The 26,212-nt window shown below is 40.3% G+C and overlaps 1 protein-coding gene across 3 annotated transcripts; it reads left to right on the forward strand.

The window, feature by feature from the left end:
• The first annotated feature begins 222 nt into the window (after positions 1-222).
• On the forward strand, positions 223-25,754 carry srl (sarcalumenin). Of its 3 annotated transcripts, XM_026917225.3 has the most exons (7): positions 223-375; positions 17,589-17,684; positions 18,014-18,109; positions 19,231-19,266; positions 22,138-22,254; positions 22,821-23,054; positions 23,972-25,754. In XM_026917225.3, the coding sequence occupies exons 1-7, from the start codon at positions 318-320 to the stop codon at positions 24,781-24,783; spliced, it is 1,449 nt and encodes a 482-aa protein (XP_026773026.1). In that variant the 5' UTR covers positions 223-317; the 3' UTR covers positions 24,784-25,754. The 3 variants fall into 3 exon arrangements, with proteins under 3 accessions (XP_026773026.1, XP_026773027.1, XP_053095088.1); XM_026917226.3 differs by lacking the exon at positions 19,231-19,266; XM_053239113.1 differs by lacking the exons at positions 223-375; positions 17,589-17,684; positions 18,014-18,109; positions 19,231-19,266 and adding an exon at positions 18,160-18,184.
• Positions 25,755-26,212: the final 458 nt, after the last annotated feature.

A 26,212-nucleotide genomic window follows, 5' to 3' on the forward strand; every position in this document is an offset into this window, starting at 1 on the left:
CCCTTGCTTCTATAGCCAACAAAAGTGTTGTGTCCCCCTTGTAAAATGGGGGATGGGGTAGCTGTACACTTCTGATTTGGCATTACAGGCATAATGGCTAAAAGAGACTTTCAGCTGCTCTAGTACGTACAGTCCTCAGTGGCATGCCATTCTGCAGTGACGCCTGTGAGGACCAACCCCCATGCACACTGTGACACACACATGCTCCACCCAGCAGTCCTCTCTGAGTGACGGCCTCGCTGCTGCATGCCCCTTGACCTTCTGAGGATGGTATATATATAGTCACCCAGGTTATCACAGTTCTTCTGGCAGCCAACATGAAGGTCTTAGTTTTGATCTGGTGTTTCATCTCTCTACTGGCCCTATCCACAACAGGTAAAAAGTTTAACATTTTAAGTTTTGTTGTTGGGTTATTCCTAAATATGTTAGATTGTTCAAACATTGTATAATTTCAGCTGACATCTCAGAAAAGACCAAGAGATGTTTCAGTTCAGATGTTCCTTTTTTGATGTAACAGTTTTTGGTTTTTATGACTTCTGAATGCATGCAAATTGACCAAACGTACTGGTTCAGTGCCTAATCGATAGTTTAACTTAAATATATTTATCAAGCTGTTAAGACACATTTATCATTCTTGAATTCAAAATAATGATAACAGACCAGTCTTGTGATGAGGATTATAATAATACAGTGTTATTTTTGCAATGTGACAGTGCTTAGCCAGTTGTTAGCCCTCAGTGATCAGGTAGACTAGAATAAAATGTCTTTTAAAAAAAGCTGGGGTTTATATATACATATAGTTTTTAGGCAATCAACATTTTCTGTTCAATTTTATTTTATGGCTACAGATCCTTTTTGAAAGCAGTAGGTAGGGCTGAAATCTCTCACCCTGAAAGAGTGTATTGTGGTATGGTAGTGGCTTAAGTGCCTGCATTGTATGTCAGCTGCCTTGAGGCATGGCACCAGCTGATGGAAAGGCCTAGAGCTTGGCAAGCTGGAAGTCTAGAAACCGTAGTTGATCCGTCTGACAGATTGGCCTATTTGTGTTCCTTGTACTTTTCTCCATCACAGAACAATTAAAAAATGTGTGACCAGGTTTTTAATTGTGTAAGTTGTCTTATGGTTTTATAGCTAATAGTTCTGGCATTACTTTGAAGGCTTTCAGTTAAATACTTTTGTTATTTTAATTAAATACTCTTTTGATGTAAGATAAAGTACCAACTTAACCTCCGACAATTCTGAAGAGTTTGTCCGATTGGCCCAATTCAAAGTGGTAAATATTTCCTTCACACCAAATTGTAACACCTTTTTTTTTAGCTAAGCTACACATGGGCTTTTTTTGGTTGGTTCTGACAGGAGCCTTTACCCTTGTTCTGTCCTTGGGTTCCTCGCGCCCAGGCTCCCATCAGGTATCTAAGATTGGAAATTGTCCTGTAACTGGATACCGTCCACTATAGATCTCTGTCCTCTCACCCCATTTCCCCTCCCAATCCCTTTACCTCTCTTCTCCCTCCCTTACCCTTTTTCCCTACCTCCCACTCCCCAATTTACACACAACACAGCTGCTGTCACCCTGCACTGTCACAATCACAATTTATTCCCAGCAGCTGCCCATATAGGGCTTTATTTCAACACCTGTGCTTATAGATAACCTTATAAAATATAAGTTAATAATCATTATTTTTCTGGTGTCATATCCTGGTTTATATTATTGTTGTACTTCAATGAAACTTAACTGAGATACAGTATAAGACTACGATAAATCATACCATAAGATGTACAGATGGGAAACATAAGCTACCTGTTTGGTTATATATTTTTGTGTTAGGAGCCATTTCCTCCATATGAAAATAGTTTACTATGGCTACCATATTTCTACAAACCTAGAGACTGGCAACATCACATCTTTGTACTTTATACACTTAATTCTTTAAAGAGTTAAATTATTTAGAAGAGGAAAAAAATGAAACCCTGTAGTACTGTGAACACTTACAGCAGGTGCGAGAAAAAACTATTAAAAAAGAATGTGAGCAGATCATATCATACTTGTATTATTTGGTTTGCATCTGTCCTAATAAAATGTTATCATCTCTCATCTCATCTGATGGGACTAGTCAGGGTCACAGGATTCCACTCCATTTTCATTCTACCAAAGCTAAAGACACCAGTGACTGAAGAAAACCTGAAAGGAATGTAAGAAAGTAGGCCTCCAGTGAACTTCACATGATAACATTACTCTGGGTTGTTCTTTTGGTCCTATCTAATTTAAACGTGTTCCTTGTCTACTTATCACAAAAGAGTTGCTTTTCTGTGTGGTCTGCATTTACATTGTTGAGTCCTTGTCCTAGAGAACAACTTTGTATTAAGTACCCTTGACTCAGGGAAGATTTCAGTATCCCATCTACAAAATTATAATATAGTGAGTGGTTTAGTAAAACGGCTCACACCATCTTTTGGTATTGAATGCATGAAGTGCACAGGCTACACAGGGATAGCCCAGAAGATCATGCCCAGATTGCCAGAAATCATATATGTAAAAAGAGACAAGCTTTCATACTTTAAGGTCATCTTGCCAATTCCTACCCACTAGCTAACTCTCTCTCATCACATGACAGCTACCAGGTGGGGTGGGCCGAACACATGCTTCCTCTGAGACACATGAAGCCAACTGCTTTTCATGCAGAGTCACAGGGCAGCATAACACACTCAGGGGAAAGCACTATCTGCCTTCATCTGCATAAAGAGCTGACAGATGCCCACAACTGACTAGTGTCACTCTGATTGCCAGGGGAAAGACTCACCCAGAGAGGCCAATTTTGCACCCTTGGCTCCTGACCACAGATGGCTGGATTCAAACTCACGATCTCAAGATGATAGGGCAAATGCTTTTTTGTGCACCACTCAGGAGCTGAAATAGCATTAATTCTATCTAACCTCATTTCCTATTCCCAGTTTATACTAAGCCTGAAATCCTTTGGTGGAATTTCAACCTAGCTATGATTCTGGGAAGCTGATTTAAATTCACGTCACCTTGGCCACTTTCCTCTGTCTCTGACTTTGGTGCTGAACTTTTAAGGCTTAAGACCTAAGAGAAGGGGGTCAAATCCACCATACAAATTCAGAAGATCTGTTCTTTCTTAGTTTTATTTTTATGCTACAGACCGTTAACCCAGCATATTGAACATATATCAGTAGATTTAACTCCATCCTATTCACTTATTCTGTTTTCATAAATGTGGAAGCATATATACTGAAGGACGTATTGAGTGAATCTAGTTTGGTGTAAATGCATTGATGAGATTATGGATATCTGTAAGAGCTTGTTGATCTCCGGTCTACAAAAATCAGACCATTGGAAAAAAGACAGCAAATCTCCAGGCCCACTCATTTCATGGCTTGACCTATTGTATAGTTATTTCCATCTTGGAAGAAAGCAGCGCTTGAAATCTCTGCACCTGTTACTATCCACACCAACAATAGACATACACTACATCTTCCTCATATGTGGGCCTTCCCCAAAGTTGTTAGCACGCAACTGTCTAGAATGTCTTTGTGTGCTGTAGCATTAAGATTTCCCTTCATTGGAACAAAAGAGCTCAAACCTGTTTCAACATGGTAATGCCCTTATGCACAAAGCAAGGTGCATAAAGACATGGTTTGCCAAGGTTGATGTTGAAGAACTTGAGTGGCCCGTGCCCTAACCTCAACCCCACTGAACACCTTTGGGATGAATTGGAATGCTGACTGCACACCAAGCCTTCTCACTTGACATCAGTACATGACCTTGCTAATGCTCTTAGTTTGGAAAATGGCCATTTTCCAAAATCTAGTGGAAAGCCCAGAAGAGTGGAGGCTGTTATAATAGCAGAGGGGGATGAACTCTGGTTTTGGAATAGGCACATATTGGTATGATGATCAGGTGTCCACATATTTTTGGCCATATAATGTATATTCACCACCAGTGCCCATTCTATTTGTCTTACAATTAACTAATATGAATAAGAGTGTGGTGTCCATAAGCACTTTACAGGGGTTTACAGGGAAGATAAATTTAGTTATTGGAGGTTCAGCAGGAGTACTGAGTAATCTGAAGAATTATGTCAATATGGCATTGGTAATATTACTTAGCAACCCCTGGAAACGTCAATATATGTTCACAATGGTGCAGTGGTATCACTTTGTGTTCTCTGTCAGTGCATCCTTTTGCAAGGTGAGTGGGGTATTCCCATGTGCTTGTTTATTTGCTGAGTACCTGTAGCAAGGTTGTCAGCCAGTGACCCCAAAACTGTAGCCTATAAAATATCCCCACTATGTCACACTCATCCTATTATCATTCTTTTCAACCTACATGACCCAAGTGGCCTGTCGGTCCTCCACTATTTGGACATGGTAAGCCATTACAAGAGTTTCTCAACCGAGGATAAAAATGACTCAAAATTCTGACATTGTTCTCCATTGAGAATAAGAATCACTCAAGGTGCTTATACTGTTTTTTTTTAATTGCGGATAAGAATCACTCAAGCTCAATCACTCAATCAAGGTTTAGAAATGCTCAAGGGTCTGATGTTGCTCTATACTAAGGGTGAGAATCACTCAACCTCACCACAGAGCACGTGGGCTGATGGTTCAATCTGTGAACTCTGGTGGAAAATGGACCTCCATGCACTGTTTCTCAAATGTCTGTGATTGACACTCCTCTTAGTGATGCTCAAGAGGTAGCCATAGCATGTGTTGAATGTCATTAATGGAAGAAGGCACCTGCATTCAAGTATACTTACTCAATCAGTCAGTATATGCAACCTATCTTTAGACAGAGGAGCCCCTTTATGGTGTTCCCCAAAGCACACAAACAGCTGGTCAGTAACCTGCCAGCTGGCAATCACTTCTACATAGAACTTGAGAGCCCTCACTGGGCACAGGGCTGGGCACATTCTCATGTGCAAGAGCTGGTTGATAGGTTTGTTAGTATACTTCAGCATCGGTATCTTTGTCAGAACTGCTTGTTGGGCCACAGCGCGACATGTTTGAATGCTGATCCACAATGTAGACAAGCCATGTTGACCAATAATGCATCTAATTTGCCGTCTCATCTTGCTATAACTGAACCACCTCCTTGTAAATATGCCAATCCCTGAGCACAGGCTTGCTGTGAGACAGCACATATGCTGTCTGATTGCATCTGCCTGATAGGTACACAGCTGTTAAAGACACAAGGATTGTATCCACCCACTTCCAGAGTGCCCACCTTAACACTGTTTGTGATTTTGTGCCCCCTTGATGGGTGGCATAAAAAAAGCACTAAGGTGTTGTTGGACCATATGAGTATGTACAACCCACCTTAGAGGTTCTGAAAAATGCTGCAACACTATCCATATAGCTTTCATTTCAGAGACTTTGATTTGCTGATGGTGAGCTGTGTTTTTGCACCTTCCTTTCACTTTCATGTTTTTCCACACAACCTGGTTTGCTGGGAGGCATCTGTCATTTTAATGTCCTTTTTGCAAGAAGAACACCTAAGGACAAGAAAAAAGAGTTGTGCTGAAACAATACCTCAGGGAGTACAAATGCCCTTGACACTACTACTGACACTTGCCTTTGCGATATGGCTGACAGTGAACACTGAACGGATTGAGGAGCAGCATTCCAAGTTTCACTACTGGGGTTATACTGTCAGATGTAGAAAGTCTGCATATGGGTAGTGTGTGGCCACTCACAATTTCTTGACTGCATCTATAATCAAGACAGCTCTGTCTTCTATAAAAAAGACTCCTAAGTCATGCCAGTAGAGCTTTGCCTAGATAGGGGAGTATACACAGATCCTGGCACTGCAGGGGCTCTAGGGCAATACATTTTGTCAATATTTTGTATGCTAAACAAAGTCAAGGGGAAAGAGTATACACTGGTATGTCACTACATTTATGTGGAAGCAGATGAATCACCTGCGTGCCTTTTAGGAAGACATTTAGATGTCTTGGTTCCAGAATGGGGTGGATTCCACCTCCTTTTCTGGAATCAGAAAATATCCCATCGAGGCACTCTATTAGTACTACACTTCCACAGTCAGTATAACCCGTTGGCTTTGGTCTCAAACCTCTGTTTGTCAGTGATTGAAACTGTAAATGATGGCGTGTGGACAGTGTGCTTGGTGTGTTCAACCACTGCATTGGTCTTGCTCCAATGCTTTGAAGAGGGGAAACCTGCTCTGGTCACAAACCATTTGAGATCATGTCCATCTTCCAACTTCATTGGGGCCTTATAAAATGAAAAGACTAAGATGACAGTCCAACAATTCAGACCTTTTTGACTTGCTACACACTGACAGTTGCTACTTGCTGACATGAACAGTAAGCCACTTTTCTGTTTTAACAACACTGTGAAAGAATGCTTCAACCATGGTGAGAGTGGTCAGATACTAGAATTACTGTCACCCAATGAGCAGATTTAACAAAAACATGATTGAGCGATATACTCAACATCTTTAAATCAACTCCTTGACAAGATGAGAATGGGAAAGCAGATAAGCATGATGTAGCACATGGGATTACAGTCTTTGCTATTGGTCCTCAGCAAGAAAAGAAACATGTGGAGTACCCCACTAGCTGTGAAGAAAACTGCCCTAGCAGTCTTTATTAGAAGGAAGTAGAAATTATTTTGTGAGACCAGTATCCCCAACAACATGAGCAAAAATAACTTTAGCTTTTGGTGAATTCTGTGGGTTAAGAGAAAGCATAAGACAGCCATCCCTAATCCTGTAAACAGCAATTGAATATACACTCACCACTGACTTTAATAGGAACACCTGTACACCTGCTCATTTATCCAGTTATCCAATCAGCCAATCATCTGGCAGCAGCACAATGCAAAAACAAGCAGATACAGGTCAAGAGCTTCAGTTAATGTTCACCTCAAACATCAGAATAGGAAAATGTGATCTCTGTGACTTCAACCGTGGCAGGTTGTTGGTGCCAGATGGGCTGTTTGAGTATTTCAGAAACTGCTGATCTCCTGGGATTTTCACACACAACAGTCCCTGGAGCTGACACAGAATGATGCAAAAAACAAAAAACACTGAGTTAGTATCAGTTCTGTGGGTGGAAACCCCTTGTTGAGAGGTCAGAGGAAAATGACCAGATTCGAGCTGCCAGGAAGGATATAGTCACTCATATGACCAATGTTTACAACCATGTTGAGCAGAAAAGCATTTCAGCATGCCCAATCATTAAACTTTGAGGTGGATGGGCTACAACAGCAGAAGACCACATCAGGTTCCACTCCTGTGCACAGGCTCACACGAACTGGACAGTTGAAGTTAAAAAAAATTTACCTGGTCTTTTCCCAGTCTTCAGCTATCCAGTTTCGGTGTGTCCCTGCCCATGATAGCCCCAGATACTTGTTCTTGGCTGACAGGAGTGGAAACCGATGTGGTCTTCTGCTGTTGTAGCTCATCCACCTCAAGGTTTGTTGTGTTGTATGTTCTGAGATGCTGACTTCCTGTCATTCTCCTCTGATCTCTCTCATCAACAAGGTGTTTTAGCCTGGAGACCCACTGCATACAGAAACTCTAGAGACTGTTGTATGTGAAAATCCAAGGAGATCAGCAGTTTTTTAAATATTCAAACCAGCCCATTTGGCACCAACAAACATGCCATTGCATTTAAATAATAAACAACAGCAAAGAATGCATCAAACTCCACTGCAATACACAGTGATTCACGTTACAAATTACATTTTCAGCTTCAATGCTTCTTTGCTACATTGCTAATTATGAAAATAAATAAATCAGTGCAATAAATGTGCAAAATAATAAATCTGTGTATCGTATCATATACTATTTAAGGATGTGCAAATTCTTAAAATGCTCTCAGGTGACAGCAGACTTGGCTCAAATTGTTAATTCTGGAACTAAGCCGCACAGCACGGAAGCTCATGTCTGCAACAGAGCCCTCCTTATAGCCCTGACTAGTCCCCACAGTGGTGACTAGTGAAGATACTGCAACCTCTACTACAATATACTGTATGAATATTAATTGACTTCCCTTGAATCTGTGTGGTTTTGTGGAAGAATTAGTTCTTAAAATTCTTCTTTTTATAGTTATCCTCCATCATTGTTATCCTCCATCTTTCCTTCCCAGTAGACTGAAATTATGATGAATTGTCGAGTTGGATTGACGTAATAGTCGCAAAAATTCTGATCTGTCTGTTCATAGGTCACATTACTACATATCGGATTTCAGTACCACATATGAAATCGGAATTGAAAACGTCAGATTCAATGTGTTTTTTCTGTTCACACGGCCTTTCAAGTAACAAATCTGTGTCACATTTGGGCCACATTTGCCTGCTGTGTGAACATAGCCATTGTTGGTGCATTGGTGTGTATTTATCCAATACATCAAGCACTACAGCTGCTCTATGATGCATTCCAACATGATTGAGCTGCTGCCACAGCCGTGTTTTTCCAAAGCTTGGGTTGCTATGCAACAAGCTCATTGAATGTCTGCAGTCCCAGCAATAGATGCCTTCTGTTTCCTTTGGCGTGTGCAAGAAATCCCTAATCTCTATTTTTTGTGATAGTGGGCTTATGTAACCATAATAAAGTCCAATGAAACTGATGCAAGCCTTCCCCTAGCAACAAATAGCACTGGTGGGTGATTCTTTAGTGCACTTGGCTGTAATGCTTTACACTTTATTGGCCCCAGCCATTTTTGAGATCTGTTATCATTACACTGTTAAGGCACTAGTTACTTACAACTGTTTACAGATAATAAACTAAGTTTTTATTTTTTTTTGTTCTGTTGGTTGATAAAAGCATCTGTAAAGCCTTATGACACCAGGCAGCTAATCCTCTGCCTAGTCCATTTTTGTCCATGCTCCTGCATGGGTGAAAAAGGCAATCCAAAAAAAAAATCAAACAGAAAATTGGCAGCTTTCCAGTGGCTCGGTTCAGTTCAGCTCAGCTCAGTTCCACTGTCCCTCACACACACGATCACACACAAACATTGGCCCCGCTCACTGAGAGAGAGTGGAAGAGAAAGAAAAATAACACGTTAAATAAGTATGTACAAATGAGAGACAGGTGTGCCATGTTAATTTGCTCACTCCCCCACACTCCCGCTGCAGACTCCTGGAAAACCACAATACTGACTGCACTGCCTTACGCAGGTGATGGAGGAGAGGAAGTCAGCCACTACCGTCTGCACCCTCGGCCTGTAAACTACAGACAAGTTAAAGGGCTGTAATGCCAGATACCGACAAATGATCTGCACACTGGCATCCTTCATGCGGTGGAGCCACTGCAGGGGGGCAGGGTCTGAACAGGGGCGCCCCAATAAGTAGTATCGATATGTGAGGACTGCCCATTCAATGGCTAAACACTCCTTTACCAAAGTGCTGTAATTTGACTCCCACATGGAAATTTTCTGATGTACAGCACTGGGCAGTCCTTTTCTCCACCACTTGGGACAGAACGACCCCCAGCCCTCTGTCTGACATGTCAGGCTGCAACATAAAAAGGGTAAAACAGCTAGGGGCATGAAGGAAAGGGGCCCCACAGAAAGCTGCTTTAGCCCTCACAAAGGCCTGCTGGTACTGCTCCGACAACTGGACCAGATCTGGTGCCCCCTTTGTAATGAGATCAGTCAGCGGGCTGGTGAGGTCTAGATAATTAGGCTTAAACCTGCAAAAATATCCTGCCAGCCCCAGGAACTGTCTTACCTCCTTTTTGGTCTTGGGTCTCGGGTAGGCAGCAATCACAGCAGTCTTACTTTGGGGATACACCTGCTCATGACCCAAGTGGAAGCCCAGATAACGTACCTCCACCCATCCAATTGCACACTTCGCCAGGTTCACCATTAGACCAGCCTGGCTCAAAGACTTTAGGACCACCCTCACATGCTGCACATGATGCTCCCAGCCATTATTAAAGACTATTATATCGTCTAAATATGCAGCGACATATGCACTTTGGGGCAGAAACACCCAATCCATCAGTCTCTAAAATGTGGCTGGTGCCCCGAAAAGCCCAAACAGAAGTGTGACGTATTGGTGTGACCAGGCAGGGGGAGAAGACACGCCCAAAAATTCAGATTGCAATTTGGCAACCAGTGCCCTATGAGATGGTGAGAGATGGTTTCCAACCAGGAGTGGAAGCTGTCTTTGGACAATCCGGTCCCAACTCATCTCTCTCTGCCACTGGCTTTTTCCAGAGCAACAGGAACTGCCTCCTTCCATTTGTTTAAGAGGTTAAAGTGTTATATCATCCCTGCACTTCCCCTGTCTTTGTGCACAACCTTGGAAATTGGAAAACCCTATGGAGGCCTGGGGAACCTCCTGGACTGCAAATAATAGGGCTTTCAACCATTTGTCTCAATTTCGGCTATCTTGGTGCACAAAATTACGAATCATGGCCTTAAGTGTATGATTAAACCACTCCACTAACTCATCCAATTGCAGATGATAAATGCTAGTGCAGATCGCTTTAATCCCCAATAATGTGTAGAGTTCACATAGTGTATGTGACATAAATGATGTACCTTGGTCAGTCAGGATCTCTTTCAGGATCCCAATTCAGGATATTAGTCAAAACAGTGCCTCTGCTACACTCTTTGCTGAGATCATCCTCAGAGGCACAGATTCAGGACATCATGTTGCAAAGTCCACCAAACTAATATGAAGTGATTTCCTCATGCTGACTGGTCTAATGGCCCAATGAGATCCATGTCAATTTTGTCAAAATGGATCTCAGTAAGTGGGAGAGGGCACAATGGCATGTTTGGGATGGCCGGCAGATTCACCAGCTAACATTTGTGGCAAGAAACACCCTACTGATGAAACTCACTGCGAATGCCTGGCCAATAAAAAGAAGGCATTAGCCAGACTAGTGTTTTCTCTAACCGTCAATCACTGCCACCTGACTGAACATACTAGGGGGCTCGAGGTGAAGGGGCACTGTGTCTAGCCCCCGCCTGTTCATGGTCACCTGAATTATTGCCAGGACCCATCCAGTTTTATGTCAGCGGCGACCTACTGAAACCCTGGCCCAGGGCCATTTCTTGTTATATGCGATACTAGCTGTCACTTAGAGCCCCTGGCGGCCCGACAAATTTTCTGCTCATATCTAGGGCCAAAAAATGCTAAAAGGAAAAAGCAGAAGAGGAGAGATGGACCCAAAACAATTAGTTAACTGGTTTTAGTCAATTTGTCTGCTTTCTTCACTTGTTGATGTAATTTAAAAGGGATAAAGTTAGTGACTAACTACAGTTAACTATCTAGTATCTACAGTAAGAATTGTTAGGGTAATGAACATTAAATTGCTAGCTAATTACTATTAGCTATAACAACAGCAGCCTGTTGACTTTAAAGATAATTACCACTCAGGTGGTCAATCACCTACAGTTCTTTTCAGAATTCTAGCAACTCAATCATAGCCAATGAAGAAATGATTTTCCTTATTTCAAAACTATGCTAAGTAGCCTGTTGGCCATTGTCAGGAATGAGGCTAGTGTTGGATGCAAACACAGGTTTTATTGATGAACACAAAACAGCAAAGAGCAAATCCAAAAACTTTCAAAAACATACAAAAAAAGTCAGGCGACTGGCAAACAGACTGAACCGAAGGGCAAAATGAGTAATGAAAGTACACAAAAATGAACAATACAAATTAGCAAAACAGCGATAGAGGTCAATACAGACCTGTATAGCAATGAGAAACTGAAGGCTTAGAGTCACTGCTAGTGTTAAGCAAGAAGCTAGACATTCCACTCAGTGTGATCTCTGTGACTTTCATCATGGCATGGATGCTGGGACCAGAAGGGCTGGTTTGAGTATTTGATTAACTGTTGATCTGGGAATTTCATACAACATACAACAGTCTCTAGAGTTTACACAAAATGGTGCAAAAAAACAAGAAACATTGAGTGACAGTTCTCTGGATGGAAACCCCTTGTTGATAGGAGAGGTCAGAGAAAAATGGCCAGATTGGTTCAAACTGCCAGGAAGGATATAGTAACTCAATCACTCTTTACAACTGTGGTGAGCAGAAAAGCATCTCAGCATGCATAGATACAACAGGAGAAGACTACATTGGGTTCTACTCTTGTCAGCCAAGAACAGGAATCTGAGGCCATCATGGACACAGAGTCACCCAAACTGGACAGTTAAAGATTAGAAAAAAAAATCACCTGGTCTTTTTCCAGTCTTCAACTGTCCAGTTTCTTTGAGTCTGTGCACAAATAGCCTCAGATTCTTGTTCTTGGCTGAAGGAGTGGAACCCGATGTAGTATTTTGCTGTTACAGAAGCGGGAGCTGAATGGTTAAGGCTCTGGGTTACTGATCAGAAGGTTGGGGGTTCAAACCCCACCACTATTAAGCTGCTGCTGTTGGGACCTTGAGCATGGCCCTTAACCACATCTGCTCCAGGGGTGCTGCATCATGGCTGACCCTGTGCTCTGCTTCCTAGCAAGGTGGGATCTGTGTAAAACTATGTTTCATTGGCTCTGCACAATGACAATAAAGTTGACTCTTATCTTATATCCCATCCACCTCAAGATTTGATGTGTTATGCATTCTGAGATGTTTTCTGCTCACCATGGTTGTAAAGAGTGCTTATTTGAGTTACTATAGACTTTGTCGGCTCAGACCAGTCTGGTCGTTCTCCTTTGATCTCTCTAATCAACAAGGTATTTCAGCCTGCAGACCCACTGCACACAGGATGTTTTGTTTTTTGCACCATTCTGTGTAAACTCTAGAGACTGTTGTGTGTTAAAATCCCAGGAGATCAGCAGTTTCTGAAATACTCAAACCAGCCCATCTGGAACCAGCAACCATGCTACATTTAAAGTCACTGAGATCACATTTTTTCTCATTCTGATGTTTGATGTGAGCTGCATTCATGCATGTCGGCAATCCCTACCAGCACTCTTGAGGGAAAGGCTTGTATGGGAGGGGAGCTGCCAAACTCTGGGAAGCTGCAGGCAGTGGCAGTCTCGTCTTCTTTGGCACAGTGTCCCTGAGTTAGTGCACGTGGACATGCTCGATGAAATTCTCTGGTTGGGCAGGGTTCAGTTGCAGCCAGCATTTGCAAGAGTCCAGAAGTTGCTGGGCATATGTGAACAGATGATCTCCCTCCTCTAACGGCATGGACCTGCTTGAACACAGCCTTCCTCATGGCATTGTAGTCAAGCTGGCACTCAGTTGGCACACTATGGGCAGTCAGCTGGGTTTCCCCCATCAGGAGGGCCTGAATGCACTGCCCTCACTCTCTTCTCAGCCATCTATATGTCAAGACGGTACACTCAAACATCTCCAGGTACACCTCAGCATCATCCTGGGGTGTCATCTTGGCGAGAGAGAAGGGTGCTGAAGGGGATGCCCATGGGAGAGGAGGAGAGGGAGGAGGTTAGCAGGCTTTGAATGGCAGCTTCTGTATGGCAGCTTGGCCGGCAGCTTGCTCGTCCACCACTCTGGTCAGAATCTCCTGCTGCTGCAGACTCACGAGAGACTGATGCTGTCATGCATCTGTGATAGCGACTGGACCACCTGGGCAAAAGGACTGGAATCCATTTCTGTGTGACAATGTTCTCTGAGTGGCTTTCTCCTGGTTTTTGGCACCAGTGTGACACTATGCTGCTCAAGGATACAGTGGACTCAGGGTGAGATGACTGGGGAGTGTTTATTTTGTTTTGTCCGTGCCCCTACCACAAGCCAAACCACAAAAAAAAAAAAAAAAAAAAAAAAAAAAAAAAAAAAAAACAGAAAATCAGCAACTTTCCAGTGGCTCTGTTCAGTTCAGTTCAGCTCTGCTGTCACACACTGAAAATCGTCTGCTTTCCAATAGCCTGGTTCAGTTCAGTTCAGCTCAGCTCAGCTCCACTGTCACTTACACACACAACCACACACATCAGCACCGTTCATGGAATGAGAGAGGGAGAGAAAGAGAAACATCATGTTAAATAAGCATTTACAAATGAGAGACAGGTGTGCTACATTAATTTGCACACTGTCCCACAGTCCCGCTGCAGACTCCCTCTAAACCACACCCCCACCACAATCCTAATTGTTTCAATTCTACCTGGCAGCACTAGGTACAATTTTTTTTTCAATTCTCTGGTAATATTAAACACTTACTGCATGTAGGGCAGTACTAAGCTGGTCAGCTAGCAAAGCAAATTTCAAGATGGTTGACAGTGTGTGTTCAATTGTAACAGTGTTGCCTATACAAGTATTTAAGATACTTGAAAAAAAAAGACAAATATAACAAAAAAAAAACAAAAAAAGACAAATATAACAACCCACTTGCTCTGTTATTTGGGTGGTGGACGATAGCAGTGACACTGACACTGCATTGGCATGTAAGTGTGAGTGATGCTGGTATAAGTTAGTGATGTGTCATTTAGCTCTTTTAACTATCTGAGAAACATCTAAACTGTTTATTAGTGTGAATATTGAGAGGTGTGTTTGACTCTCACCTGTGTTTAAGGCAGTATGAGAGGGAGCAGCCACTGCACTGCTGCTTGTTGACGATGCTTGTTGACGATGTATACTCAGTGTATTCAGGGAGGCAATCAGTTTTAAATGGAATTCAATATCCTTAATGAATTATAGCTACAGTACAATATGTACTGTACAATAACATGTACAATAGTACAGTATGCACAATAACATTAATGCAGGGATTGTATTTGTCAATGCACCATTAACAGTCATTTACATTTATTTTATAAAATTCAATGCGAAGTAATGGATTTTTGCCATTTTTTGCCAGTGTAGAGTAAGACGTCATGAAGCATGATGCAACAACAGTTTAGCGGTTGGAAAATGACCACTGGTGACAGGCCAAAATCACTTGTTCCCCCAAGATTTTTTGTCACTAGTACTGTATCTAGAGGCCAATTTAGGATGTGGTCTTTTATTCTTTCTCCTTCCTGGTGATCTCCATAGTTGGTGGTGATGGACATTCCCATGGAGAAGTCCAGCTCTTACCTGTACATACTACCTGTTTTGCTGCTGAATCTGTATGTCAGATTACATCTGTCAGATTTGATGCACCACCTGTGGAGGATCAGAGACAAATCCTCTTTTGTTCACATTGGAAAATATTATGAAAAAATGTGTCTGGATAAATGCTGAGAGGGGCATAGTTGTTTGCACTGAAACAGATGCAAGGAACTTGAATTGGTAATCCCTTTTTACACAGTCCAATACAGATTACTTTCAGCATCCAAATGGATGGATGTGTGTTGTGTTTGCAAGCTGATTTTCAAAGTGGTTTACTGCCCAGTGAATTGTAAGCAGATTGATGCATCATAGGCTTTTTCCTCCACAGATATCACTCATGAAGCATATACCACAGAATGAAATATCTGTTGATATTGCTGCAATAAGCCTTAGAAAAGAACATTGTCTATGGCTGGAGTTTCCACCAGTAAGTGAGGTTAGAGTCTGAAAGCAGGAGCTCCACTTTTTTTTTCTCCACATTTTTGCTGGCAGGAAGATTTATGGATACTTCCACTTTGCGTGGGTCAGGAACTCTATCTATTCGGAGATGGTGTTAACACCTGTATGTCACCTTTTGAGTTTAATGTACTGAATGTTTTCAGCGAATTGTAAGGCAGCACTACAGAAGACATTTTGGAAAATCACATGCAGTGAGGTCCTTAACTTTTAGGAGGGTCAAGGAGTTTAAAGACATCTGGCAAACTGCAATTTTGGGATAAGATCACAATTTTCTGACAGGCTAGAGTTTTTTTCACCAAGGCTAACACTCCCTAATCATGCTCTATGCTAACAAAAACTCAGTGGGGCTCTATGCAGTCCACTCAAGTTCTTCCACACCAACCTTGGCAAACCATGTCCTCATGGACCTCGCTTTGTGCACAGGGGCACTGTCAAGCTGGAATAGTTCCAGTGAAGGGAAATCCTAATGCAAAAACATACAAAGTCATCCTTTATATTTATATGCTTCCAACTTTGTGGCACCAGATAATAACACTAATAATAATAATAAGCTGTAATGGTCCAGTGTCCACTTTTGGCCATATAGTGTACTTGATGCAAGAAGAATTATTTATCATTGTTCAGTCATTGCCAAAACTGTCAAGAAAGCTATAGCCTATGAATTTTAACACAGTAATACATAAATACTATATGTAGGATATTTTATTTATTTTCATCTTTTAACCCGTTTGATTTGGAATTATATTTCCAACATTATCTCTCACGGCCAAAGATCTGCTACATAGATGGTGTAGAGAACCTTATTAAGCCACTGGGAAATTGGTTAAATTAGTTCATCTCTACTTGTGTTGCTTTATTTTATTTTGAAATAAATGTACCATATTGTTGATTTGGCTACTCCTATAGTTTCAGCTATCTCTCTGATAGGTCTCTTTTGTTTTTTCAGTCTAAAGATGGCCTCCTTCACTTGCATCGACACCTCTCTGGACTGCATTTTGAGAGTTCCAATGAATAGCTACCAAATTCAAATTCAGTGCTTGAAATCAACTCCAGACCTTATATCTCCTTAATTTGTCATGAATTAATTAGGAAACAGGCCACACCTGGCCATGAAACTGCTCAATTGTCAAATTACTTTTGAGCCTATGAAAATGGAGAGACTAAGTAAAAAATGACTGTAATTCCTAAATGGTCAATGCAATATTTTTTGTTAAACCCCTTGAATTAAAGCTGAAAGTCTACATTCCAATCTCATCTTGATTGCTTCATTTCAGATCCATTGTGGTGGTGTACAGAGGCAAAATTATGAAAATTGTGTCACTGTTCATGGACCTGACTGTATGTCTTGTATTATAGTATAGTATTTGTGTAGTATTTTCACTATAATTTGTGAAACTATATAAAATGGGATTTAAAAGCACACATAATGTACATATTAATTAAGTTATTGTTTTAGGATAAAGATTGTCTCTATGTACTATGCCTCTATGTATGGAAATGTGACCACTTACCCTCCCAAACAAAGATAGCACCGTCCTCCAAACGTGGAAGTGTGAATTGGGAGGACAGTTACCCCCATATTTAGCCCTGTCCATAATACCAGTGTGAAACTTGATTCCAGACAAATTGTACAGTGAACATAAGCCCTCCATGTTCATAGTCACATACAGACATTCTTAACAGGCTGATGGGTCTTCAATGCTGGATATATTTAGAGCTGGGGGAAGGCAGTGGATCGGCTGCTATTATCTTCATCCACTCTACAGCCCAGTGATTTGGGAGAGAAGCTGTCCCAGAGGCTTTGGGGCTGTTATGAAACTAGGGAGTCCCACTCTTTCACATCCACATCAGTCCACTGAATAGTTCAACCATGGCTACTTTGTCCCACTGATTGGTTTTATTTTTGGGTTTGTGGGGGCTAAATATAAGTTTTGTTCAAAGTCAAGGGAGCAGTATTATGTGTTGTCCAGACCAGGCATTATTAATTTTGCTAAATTAAAAAAACAGTGAATCATGGTGCATACTGAAATTCTTTGACTGATATGCCCTGGGACTTGGTTTATGTGACTGGAAGAAAATGTATAGCTTCCTAGATACAGATCCTCTGTGCTATTCTAATGTATTTGTGTCCTCAGCAGAGGAGGAGGTTTTGGATTCTGTACTGAGAGACAGATCTCACATCGATGAGACGTTAAGATTGGCAGCAGAGGAGAATGCAGGAAACTACGCAGGTGAGTAGAAGGCTCCTGGGTTGCATATTAGTGGCTGCTTTCAACATATAGACGCTTAAACTCTTACTGCAAACTCAGTATGTTGAATGATGGTGCCAGTAGGAATGAAGTTATATTATTAATTAAATAATCCACATTCCTAGATTGGTATACAGAAGGCATGCAGTGCATGACTATTGAGAAAAATGTAAGGCACCACTCCGTTTCACAATTATGAAATACTCAAAAATGAAATAGGTTACTTCCTATTCATGGCCAATCCTCAATCTCTCCTTAATGTAAGTAATTGCTCTGTTTTCTATCTGTTGTCTTTTTTTTATTTCCTCTAGCTGCTTTGCAGAAACTGAGAATGATCTACCACAATTCCATCAGGCCTATGGAACATGCCTACAAATACAATGAGCTCAGACAACATGAAATCTCAGGTACATCACTTGCCTGGTATCTGGCCTCACCTCTGTCCACTGTGTGCAGTCCAATCTAATCAGGCTTCTAGGAAGGTGAATGAAATTAGTGTATTCTCTAAAAAACACCCAAACTACAATGTAATTGCTATATTGAGTTTTCATCCATTTCAATGCCATCCTCCCAATCAGTTTTAACACCTGGCTTTCAAATTCAGTAGGAAGTCTAAGTTTTACATGGCTTTGGAAGAAATTGATGAACATGCTCTTTTAGTTCAGCTAACATAGATGTGAAATTGGTTTTAAAGTGACACATTAAGCTGCATCTTAGTTGATCTCCAAACACTGTGGCTTGTCCACTGATTTTCTTTTCCTACTAACCTTACTAGTGTTAGTAAACAAATGAAATCTTTGTACTAGGATAATGAGATAAAGCTTGCCCCTGCTTGGTTCAGTGTGGTTCCTAACCTGTGAAACTGACCATAATACAGAATAACAATGTAGTAATATTAAAGTTTGAGGAACACTTTTCATTTGCTGAGGAGTTGCTTTGCATAGTCAACAGTCAAGGTTTTCAAATAAATACACTTATCTTATTCCATCTTCCAAATACTGCCAAGCCTGCTAATCAAAGGTTACACACAGGTTGGCTGGGGAGTTCATATGAACCAGCTTGAGAACCGTAAGGATTGAGAACAGAGAACAAAGTTTTATTTTTTTATTATTTTTTTGAGAGGATATCACTGCCTGTGACTAAACTGTTCAAATAATTCCACAGGTAAAACATTTACATACTTGACCATTTTGTTAACCATGAGAGCAACCTACAGAATCTCTCTCCTCTATTGCATCACCTTGAGATAATCCATCTGTGATTCATGATCAATGCATCTGCATTCTCCTTAAATTCATTATATATTCTTCTCCCCCCTGCTCAACAGGAAAGGTTTCCTTCTTTCTTTCTTTCTTTCTTTCTTTCTTTCTTTCTTTCTTTCTATTTCTGCCTCTTTATTTTTTCTTCCCTCACTTTTTCTAACTCTCCTGTTAATCCATGTTAATTGCATTTTCACTGCACTGCACTTGACTCTTCCTATGTTGCTCTCTTTGTCCTCTTGCTCACCTCCCCTACTTCCACTAAACAGCTTATCCAGGACGCACCCTGGGGGATTCAGCCACAGGTGGGTATGATGGGGCGTTCTGCTGCATGGCCCCTGCCTGAGCGTCTGAGCCCAGCTAGAAGCGGCTAATTCATCCTGTATAAATTCTATAGTCATAATCATGACACTTTGCTAGGTCTTCCGGGTACCAAAGTGTGAACACATAGCATTTGGTCATTCATTGTAAGGTGCAAAGATTTGCATCACTGGGTTTCAAGAGTCCTCTCAAACATGTTTCATAAATAGTGTAACTGATGCTGGTTTGAAGAAACTGTCCTTTTCCATGTGTAATTAAATATTTTTGTCATTTGAGTAGTTTAAGTAGGAATTTATGAATGTAGGAATGTAAAACTGCTTGATGTAGGATATGGGGGTTATGCCCTCTCGAGGTTAATGTGATGGTTGCGTTTTTCATGTAGCACACATTCAGTAGACTAAATACTAAAAACCACAAACTAAATAGGGTACCTAAACAGCACTGAAAACAATTTTGTTCTGACATACTATCAAGTAAATTTTAATACTCTTTAGTATACACTAACCTACAGAACAAGTTTACAGGCACTCTGCAGGGCTCAGTGTGCTTCTGAGAGTGATGGTAACTAGCTAACTGATGAGGTTGCGTGTAATTAGCTAGCTAACATTAGCTAGCTAGCTCAAATACAAAATCTTATTAAAATTTTCTATGGTATAATGCTCTGTGTTAATTTGTCTCTGGCTATAGTTCATTTGTGCATGGAGATGTAGGATGTATCAGGGTTGGCATATGACATGTATATTTGAAAAATTTGTGCCTATCTGAACCACAGAGTTCTCACTGTGAATTACTGTTAATTACAAATACAGGATTGTTAGGCCGACTCACACCAGCTCAGGATCATAATTTTTTTCCTCCCCTGACTTAATAATGATTTTTTAAATTATTTTTAACAAAGGTCCTATGCTAATTGACTATTTAAATGACTGACTTGATTTATTAAAACTTATTTAATAAGATGCTAATTCAATGCTTTATTCAATTAATATTTAATTAGTGATTTATTATTCATTTAATAATGTACTCATTTATTAAATAATTTAGACTTATTTCTTAGTAGAAAAGTACAAATAGGCTTGTCTTTTCATGTTCATTGTAGTAAGGGGCTATATATGTATGATATGTAGCCAGTTCTCTAAGGCTTGAAAAGGAGGATCTGAATACTTAACAAGAGACTAGCACCACTGCACACCACAACCACCACATCTTTTCGTCCAGTGCCCATGATCCCTTTCTAAATTCTAGTATTTCTAATTGTAATATTATTATTTATATATTATTTTATTTGAATTGGGCCATATTGAGATTTAAGCATGTGTGTGAGAAATTAATATCAGACAGTTGCGCACATGGAGTAGGGTTTTCCGAAAACAAAGGTATGTCTCAGTGACATGCAATTTGACCAATTTTGTAAAAGATTACCCATTATTCTTGAGTGATATCAACTTGAGCGAGGAGCAGTAAGTCCAGTGCAATTTTCTGACAATCAGCAATCACAATATGTCACAATATGTATAACTGTATAACTCTGGTAATTAAAAAACACTCAAAAATTTTGAATGCCATTCTAGGGTAATATTAAACTTCTAGATATTTAGTTAGATATATACATATGTACTTAATTAATCATTTTTGTTTTGCACATGGGGGAGACACCATCTTAATCAGAGACAATGCTTATCTCAAAGACCAACATTTATGTAGCAAGTTGATTAATGCAATAAAATTAGGAACTCCACCTAAGCCTACTTAAAGTGAGCTGGAAAAACTCCTGTACTGAGAGCTCCACACAAGAAAAATCTGGCAACCTTGGAGGCATGAAATGCATGCATCTCTTGGACTGCCCAGAAACTTAAGCATCTGAGTAAGCAGAGTCTGAATATTGTTAAAAGCAACATACAAATAGAATCATACAACAGTTAGTTCCGGTCCACTAATTTGATTGGTTGAGCGGAGTTCCAAGAGTGCTTACGTTTAGTATAACTGTACTGGGATGTTTCACTGTTTGTATCACTCAGCTCATCTGTGTTCGCCACATAAATTTCCACTTACTAGTTTGAAATTATTCCTATAGTATTGTTAGTGACATCATCATTGGACATGGCAAACGATAACTTTTCAGGAATACAATCTTCCCCCACATAATATTGACGTAACTCTAAATACAGCCAACAACTTTCTTAGGGATGAATACCGTAAGTATTTCTCTTATCTTAATGGGTTCAGTAGTGGATTTATAATTTTGTTTTATGCAGTCGTATTTTATGATACAAAAGGGAATTAATGACAAAATACTATACAATGTGTTGTTGGATATTAAAGTCTAACTATAGCTTGTAACAGAAAAAACGCTTATGTTGTCTGTCTGGCTGTACTGATGCTTTGCTAATGTAGTGTGTTTGGAGTGTTGTATTAGTGGCTAGAGATTAATTCCATCTAAACCTAGCAGGCGAAGAAAGCAGAGGACGTACAAATGTTTACTGCTGTTTCTATACTTTTGATAAATACCACTGCAAATGCATTGAGGCAAGCACTGCATGAGGGTCTGTGTGTTATTTGTGGCCCTGTGTATATTGCCTGATTTGTCTGCATATGAGTTGCCATATCTTTCAGTGTGGGGGTTAGTTGTCAATAAAGACTCAATAAACACCTAGATGGTATATAACTGCAGTATTTCCTCTGACACTATATTTTTTAAAAGAATGACTAGTTAATGACCTTTTAAAATATTTAAAGGATTATAAAAAGTATATGTATTCTTAACACAAGATGAGTGAATTTGAGCTGAAGAGGTCCAGAGGTACATGGACCTCAGGTCTTTTGGATTTTTTAAATCCACCTCTGTCACACTGCAGATGGAGAAATCACCTCCAAACCCATGGTCCTGTTCCTTGGCCCCTGGAGTGTGGGAAAATCCTCTATGATAAACTATTTGCTGGGGCTTCAAGACACTCCTTATCAGTTATACACAGGTAGGTTCCTATCAATATTTGTATGATTATACTAATATTACTAACAGAGGCAAGTCAAGCATTATCCCAGCCATTGTTAGTCATTTATCTTAGCATAATTTCAGTTATATTAGGGAAAAAACTCTAGCACAGCCTGCGCACATGCTGTACTGGTGATGTCATGCCTGCTTCTAGGGTTTTCCCCTTATGGTGAATATGCTGACAGTAAGAATATACCACACCACTTGAATTCAGGTTCTTTATTGTTATGACCTGCTGACGTAGTCAGCTTCGAACATTTTCTTCCAAACCAAATATGACATATACACATAATACACAGACACATAATTCTTAGGTTACATGATGGTTACACAATAATCCTTAATATTGAAAACCTCAGGAATGTCTTCATACTCTGCAAGGGTGTGGACTAGTTCTTGAGCTAATTTATTCTAGAGGTGAAAGAACCCTGTAGCTAGTGACATTATTCGTGACAGTCCAGGAACCAAGCTACTATCTCCTGGGCAGTCTAGACAAAGCTCCTGCTTATCTCTCATTACATTCCATATCTTTTTATTTTTCTACAGGAGCTGAGCCCACTACATCTGAGTTCACTGTGATCATGCACGGTGAAAAAGTCCGGTCTGTAGAGGGCATTGTAATGGCTGCTGACAGCTCTCGCTCCTTCTCTCCCCTGGAGAAATTTGGCCAGAATTTTCTGGAGAAGCTGATTGGCGTTGAGATGCCTCACAAGCTCCTGGAGCGTGTCACATTTGTGGATACACCAGGAATCATTGAGAACCGCAAACAGCAGGAGAGAGGTAAAGTCATAACGAGTAGTCACAAGGCCTTACGATGAAGCAACGGGCAATCAAAGCCTATGTCTTACACCACATAGTTCCCAAAGCACATGATATGACTACAGTGGACCATATATTATGTATAAATATTTTCTTTTAGCATATTTCATAGTTACAAAATAAAATAAAAAAAAAAAAAAAAACAGAGAAATTTTGGCAGCACGGGGGAGTAGCTCCAAGATCTCGGGTTCAATACTGTGCTCAGGTGATTGCCTGTGTGGAGTTTTGCATGATCTCCCCATGTCGGCATGGGTTTTCTCCAGTTTTCTCCCACTTCTCGAAAACATGACGGTAGGTTGATTGGCTAAGATAAATTGCCCATAGATGTCAATGTGTGTGCAATGTGCTCTGCAATCAACTGGCATATCAACTGGTGTATTCCCGCCTCACGCCCAGTGTTTCTGGGGTAGGCCCCGCGACCCTGACAAGGATAAATTTGTTACTGATAGTGAGTAAGGTTGAAAATGAATTAAAACTTTTTTAATGAAGGAAAGTGGAACCCGAAGTCTTGTGAAGTTTTGTAACTTAAATACCAAACAGAGCCTTACAAATTTTTCAAGTTTTTCTAGTGTAACAACTGTAATATGTTTATGTAAGTGTTTTTAAAAATTGTAAGCATTTTAGCAGCTACATACTTTATCAGTTGCTCTTTTTTTTTCAAGAAACCAAAAGTATGAGTCTGCTTCTTTATGTCTTGTGCTGTAAGGATGTAACTAATTTCAATATCACAGGTGAAAAATAAGCCCCTTTAGTGACATTATCCCATGTTGATCAAAAATTGTGACTGGAAGGATTAAGTAAGCCATTCAAGACCAGTTGTATTCTATAGAATTATATTTCTGTATAATTTTAACATTTCCACACAACCTTCTCCACAGGGTATCCCTTTAATGATGTGTGCCAGTGGTTCATTGACCGTGCTGACCTAATCTTTGTGGTATTTGACCCCACCAAGTTGGACGTTGGCCTTGAGCTAGAGATGCTCTTCAGACAACTGAAAGGTCGAGAGTCACAGATACGCATCATCCTCAACAAGGCTGACAGCCTGGCCACTCAGGATCTCATGCGTGTGTATGGTGCCTTGTTCTGGAGCCTTGCACCCCTTATCAATGTGACTGAGCCCCCACGTGTGTACGTCAGCTCCTTCTGGCCTTATGACTATGCTCCTGACACCAGCCGTGAGCTCTTCAAGCGTGAGGAAATTTCTCTCCTGGAAGACTTAAACCAGGTAATTGAGAATCGCCTAGAGAATAAGATTGCCTTTATTCGCCAACATGGCATCCGTGTACGCATCCATGCCCTGCTGGTGGATCGCTATGTGCAAACATTCAAGGAAAAGATGAGCTTCTTCAGTGATCCTGAATTGGTGTTCAAGGAAATTGTGGATGACCCAGATAAGTTCTATATCTTCAAGTCTATCCTGGCCAAGACCAACGTCAGCAAGTTCGACCTGCCCAACCGCGATGCATACCGCGACTTCTTCGGAATCAACCCAGTAAATAGTTTCAAGCAGCTCTCTGCTCAGTGCTCTTATATAGGTGGCTGCCTGCTGGATAAGATTGAAAGGGCAATTACCACTGATTTGCCAGGACTCCTGAGCAGCATCCACTCCAATAAGAACCCTACCCTGTCCTCCTGTGAAGCCACTGGCTGTGGAGAGAAGCCCAAGAATCGCTATCGACGAAACTGAGAGAGGAAAGCAAGGAATGAGTAAACAAAAGAAAAATGGGCAATATTGGTAGCACAGGAGCAGCGGAAACAAAATCCTACTCCTGCCACAGGTCCGTCTCAGACGTTGAGGAGACATGCCATGAGAGAATTATTTTTAGCATAATTTTTTTAATTGGGAAAAAAGAGCCAGGGATGGGGATATTTTGATAAAACCTACTGTTTTGTGAATTACATTAATGAACTGTTATCAGTTCGGAAAGGAAAATTTGTAATCCTGGTGGAAAATTATAGGTGATATACAAATACATATTATATATATATATATATATATATATATATATATATATATATATATATATATATATATATATATGTATATATATATATATGACTGTTACATTCAGTATAAGCTGCATTGACTATGAGTAAGATTGAAAAAAATCACAATCTTGTTGGCAGGTTTGTATGAAATCTACAGTTTTTGTAAAGAAAGTGCCTATAAAAAGAAAATGAGCACACCAGCTCTTGGTAACAACATTCTGTTTTTTCATAGGTGTTGATTTTATTTGTAGACTTGTGACTAGACTGGTATCTTTCTCCTGTCATATTCTATTTTGGGAAAATCACTGTGCTGCATGTTTAGTTACAGAAGACTTTAAAGGGGCACATATTCGTACATTTTTACTTAATCTCTTCAAGCACATTTTCATAGTGAAGTATAACTGCTTATAATTCTATTTCCACATGAATGGAACGTGTCTTCTGAAATTGTCACTTGAATGTCATATTAGTAGGCTTTTTTTTTGTTTCTATACATTTCAGGCATTTTTGGAGAGAAACCTCTTTCTTAAATGCTTAACTGGCTTTAGAATATTATTTGCCCGTGTGTTTTAACTGTGTAGCTGATGTTTATTGGGAAGTGAATAAAAAGTGCAGTACCATGTGAATTTCCAAGTGGCAAAAGAAATAAAAGTGTTTGTGATTGTAAAACTGCCTGTTTATTTGGCATCCCCAGAGACAAAGTGTTTATACCAAAGTCTCACTGGTTCTTCAGTGGATAGCTTTACTTGTATACTGTAGATTTAAAGCAAAAAACTCTGCAATCATACTGCAATCATAACAGACCCAGATAATCATAATGAACATCCTTTCAACAGACTTAGTACTGTATGACTTTATAGCATACAGTTATAGAAGAGTATCAGCTTATAACTGATACTATCAGGTGTCACCCAGAAGAGGATGGGTTAATTTTTAGGCCTGGTTCCTGAAGGTTTCTTCCTCATGTAATCTCAGGGAGTTTTTTTTCTTGCCACTGTCACCTCTGACTTGGTCAAAAGGGACCTAAATCTATATCTGGATTTCTGTAAAGCTCCTTTTATTTATTTTTTTTTTGTTTTATTTTTAAAAAATCTATAATTAAAAAGGGCTATATGAATTAAACGGAA

The sequence above is a fragment of the Pangasianodon hypophthalmus genome, chromosome 13 (assembly GCF_027358585.1).
Source record: "Pangasianodon hypophthalmus isolate fPanHyp1 chromosome 13, fPanHyp1.pri, whole genome shotgun sequence".
Classification (NCBI taxonomy): Eukaryota; Metazoa; Chordata; class Actinopteri; order Siluriformes; family Pangasiidae; genus Pangasianodon; species Pangasianodon hypophthalmus.

Excerpts from the sequence above, each read along its gene's own strand:
- srl (XM_026917225.3), top strand. The coding sequence starts at position 318 with ATGAAGGTCTTAGTTTTGATCTGGTGTTTCATCTCTCTACTGGCCCTA. Across the intron at positions 19,267-22,137 it reads CCTGGGGGATTCAGCCACAG|ATGGAGAAATCACCTCCAAA; the intron begins GTGGGTATGATG and ends GTCACACTGCAG. Across the intron at positions 23,055-23,971 it reads CCGCAAACAGCAGGAGAGAG|GGTATCCCTTTAATGATGTG; the intron begins GTAAAGTCATAA and ends CCTTCTCCACAG.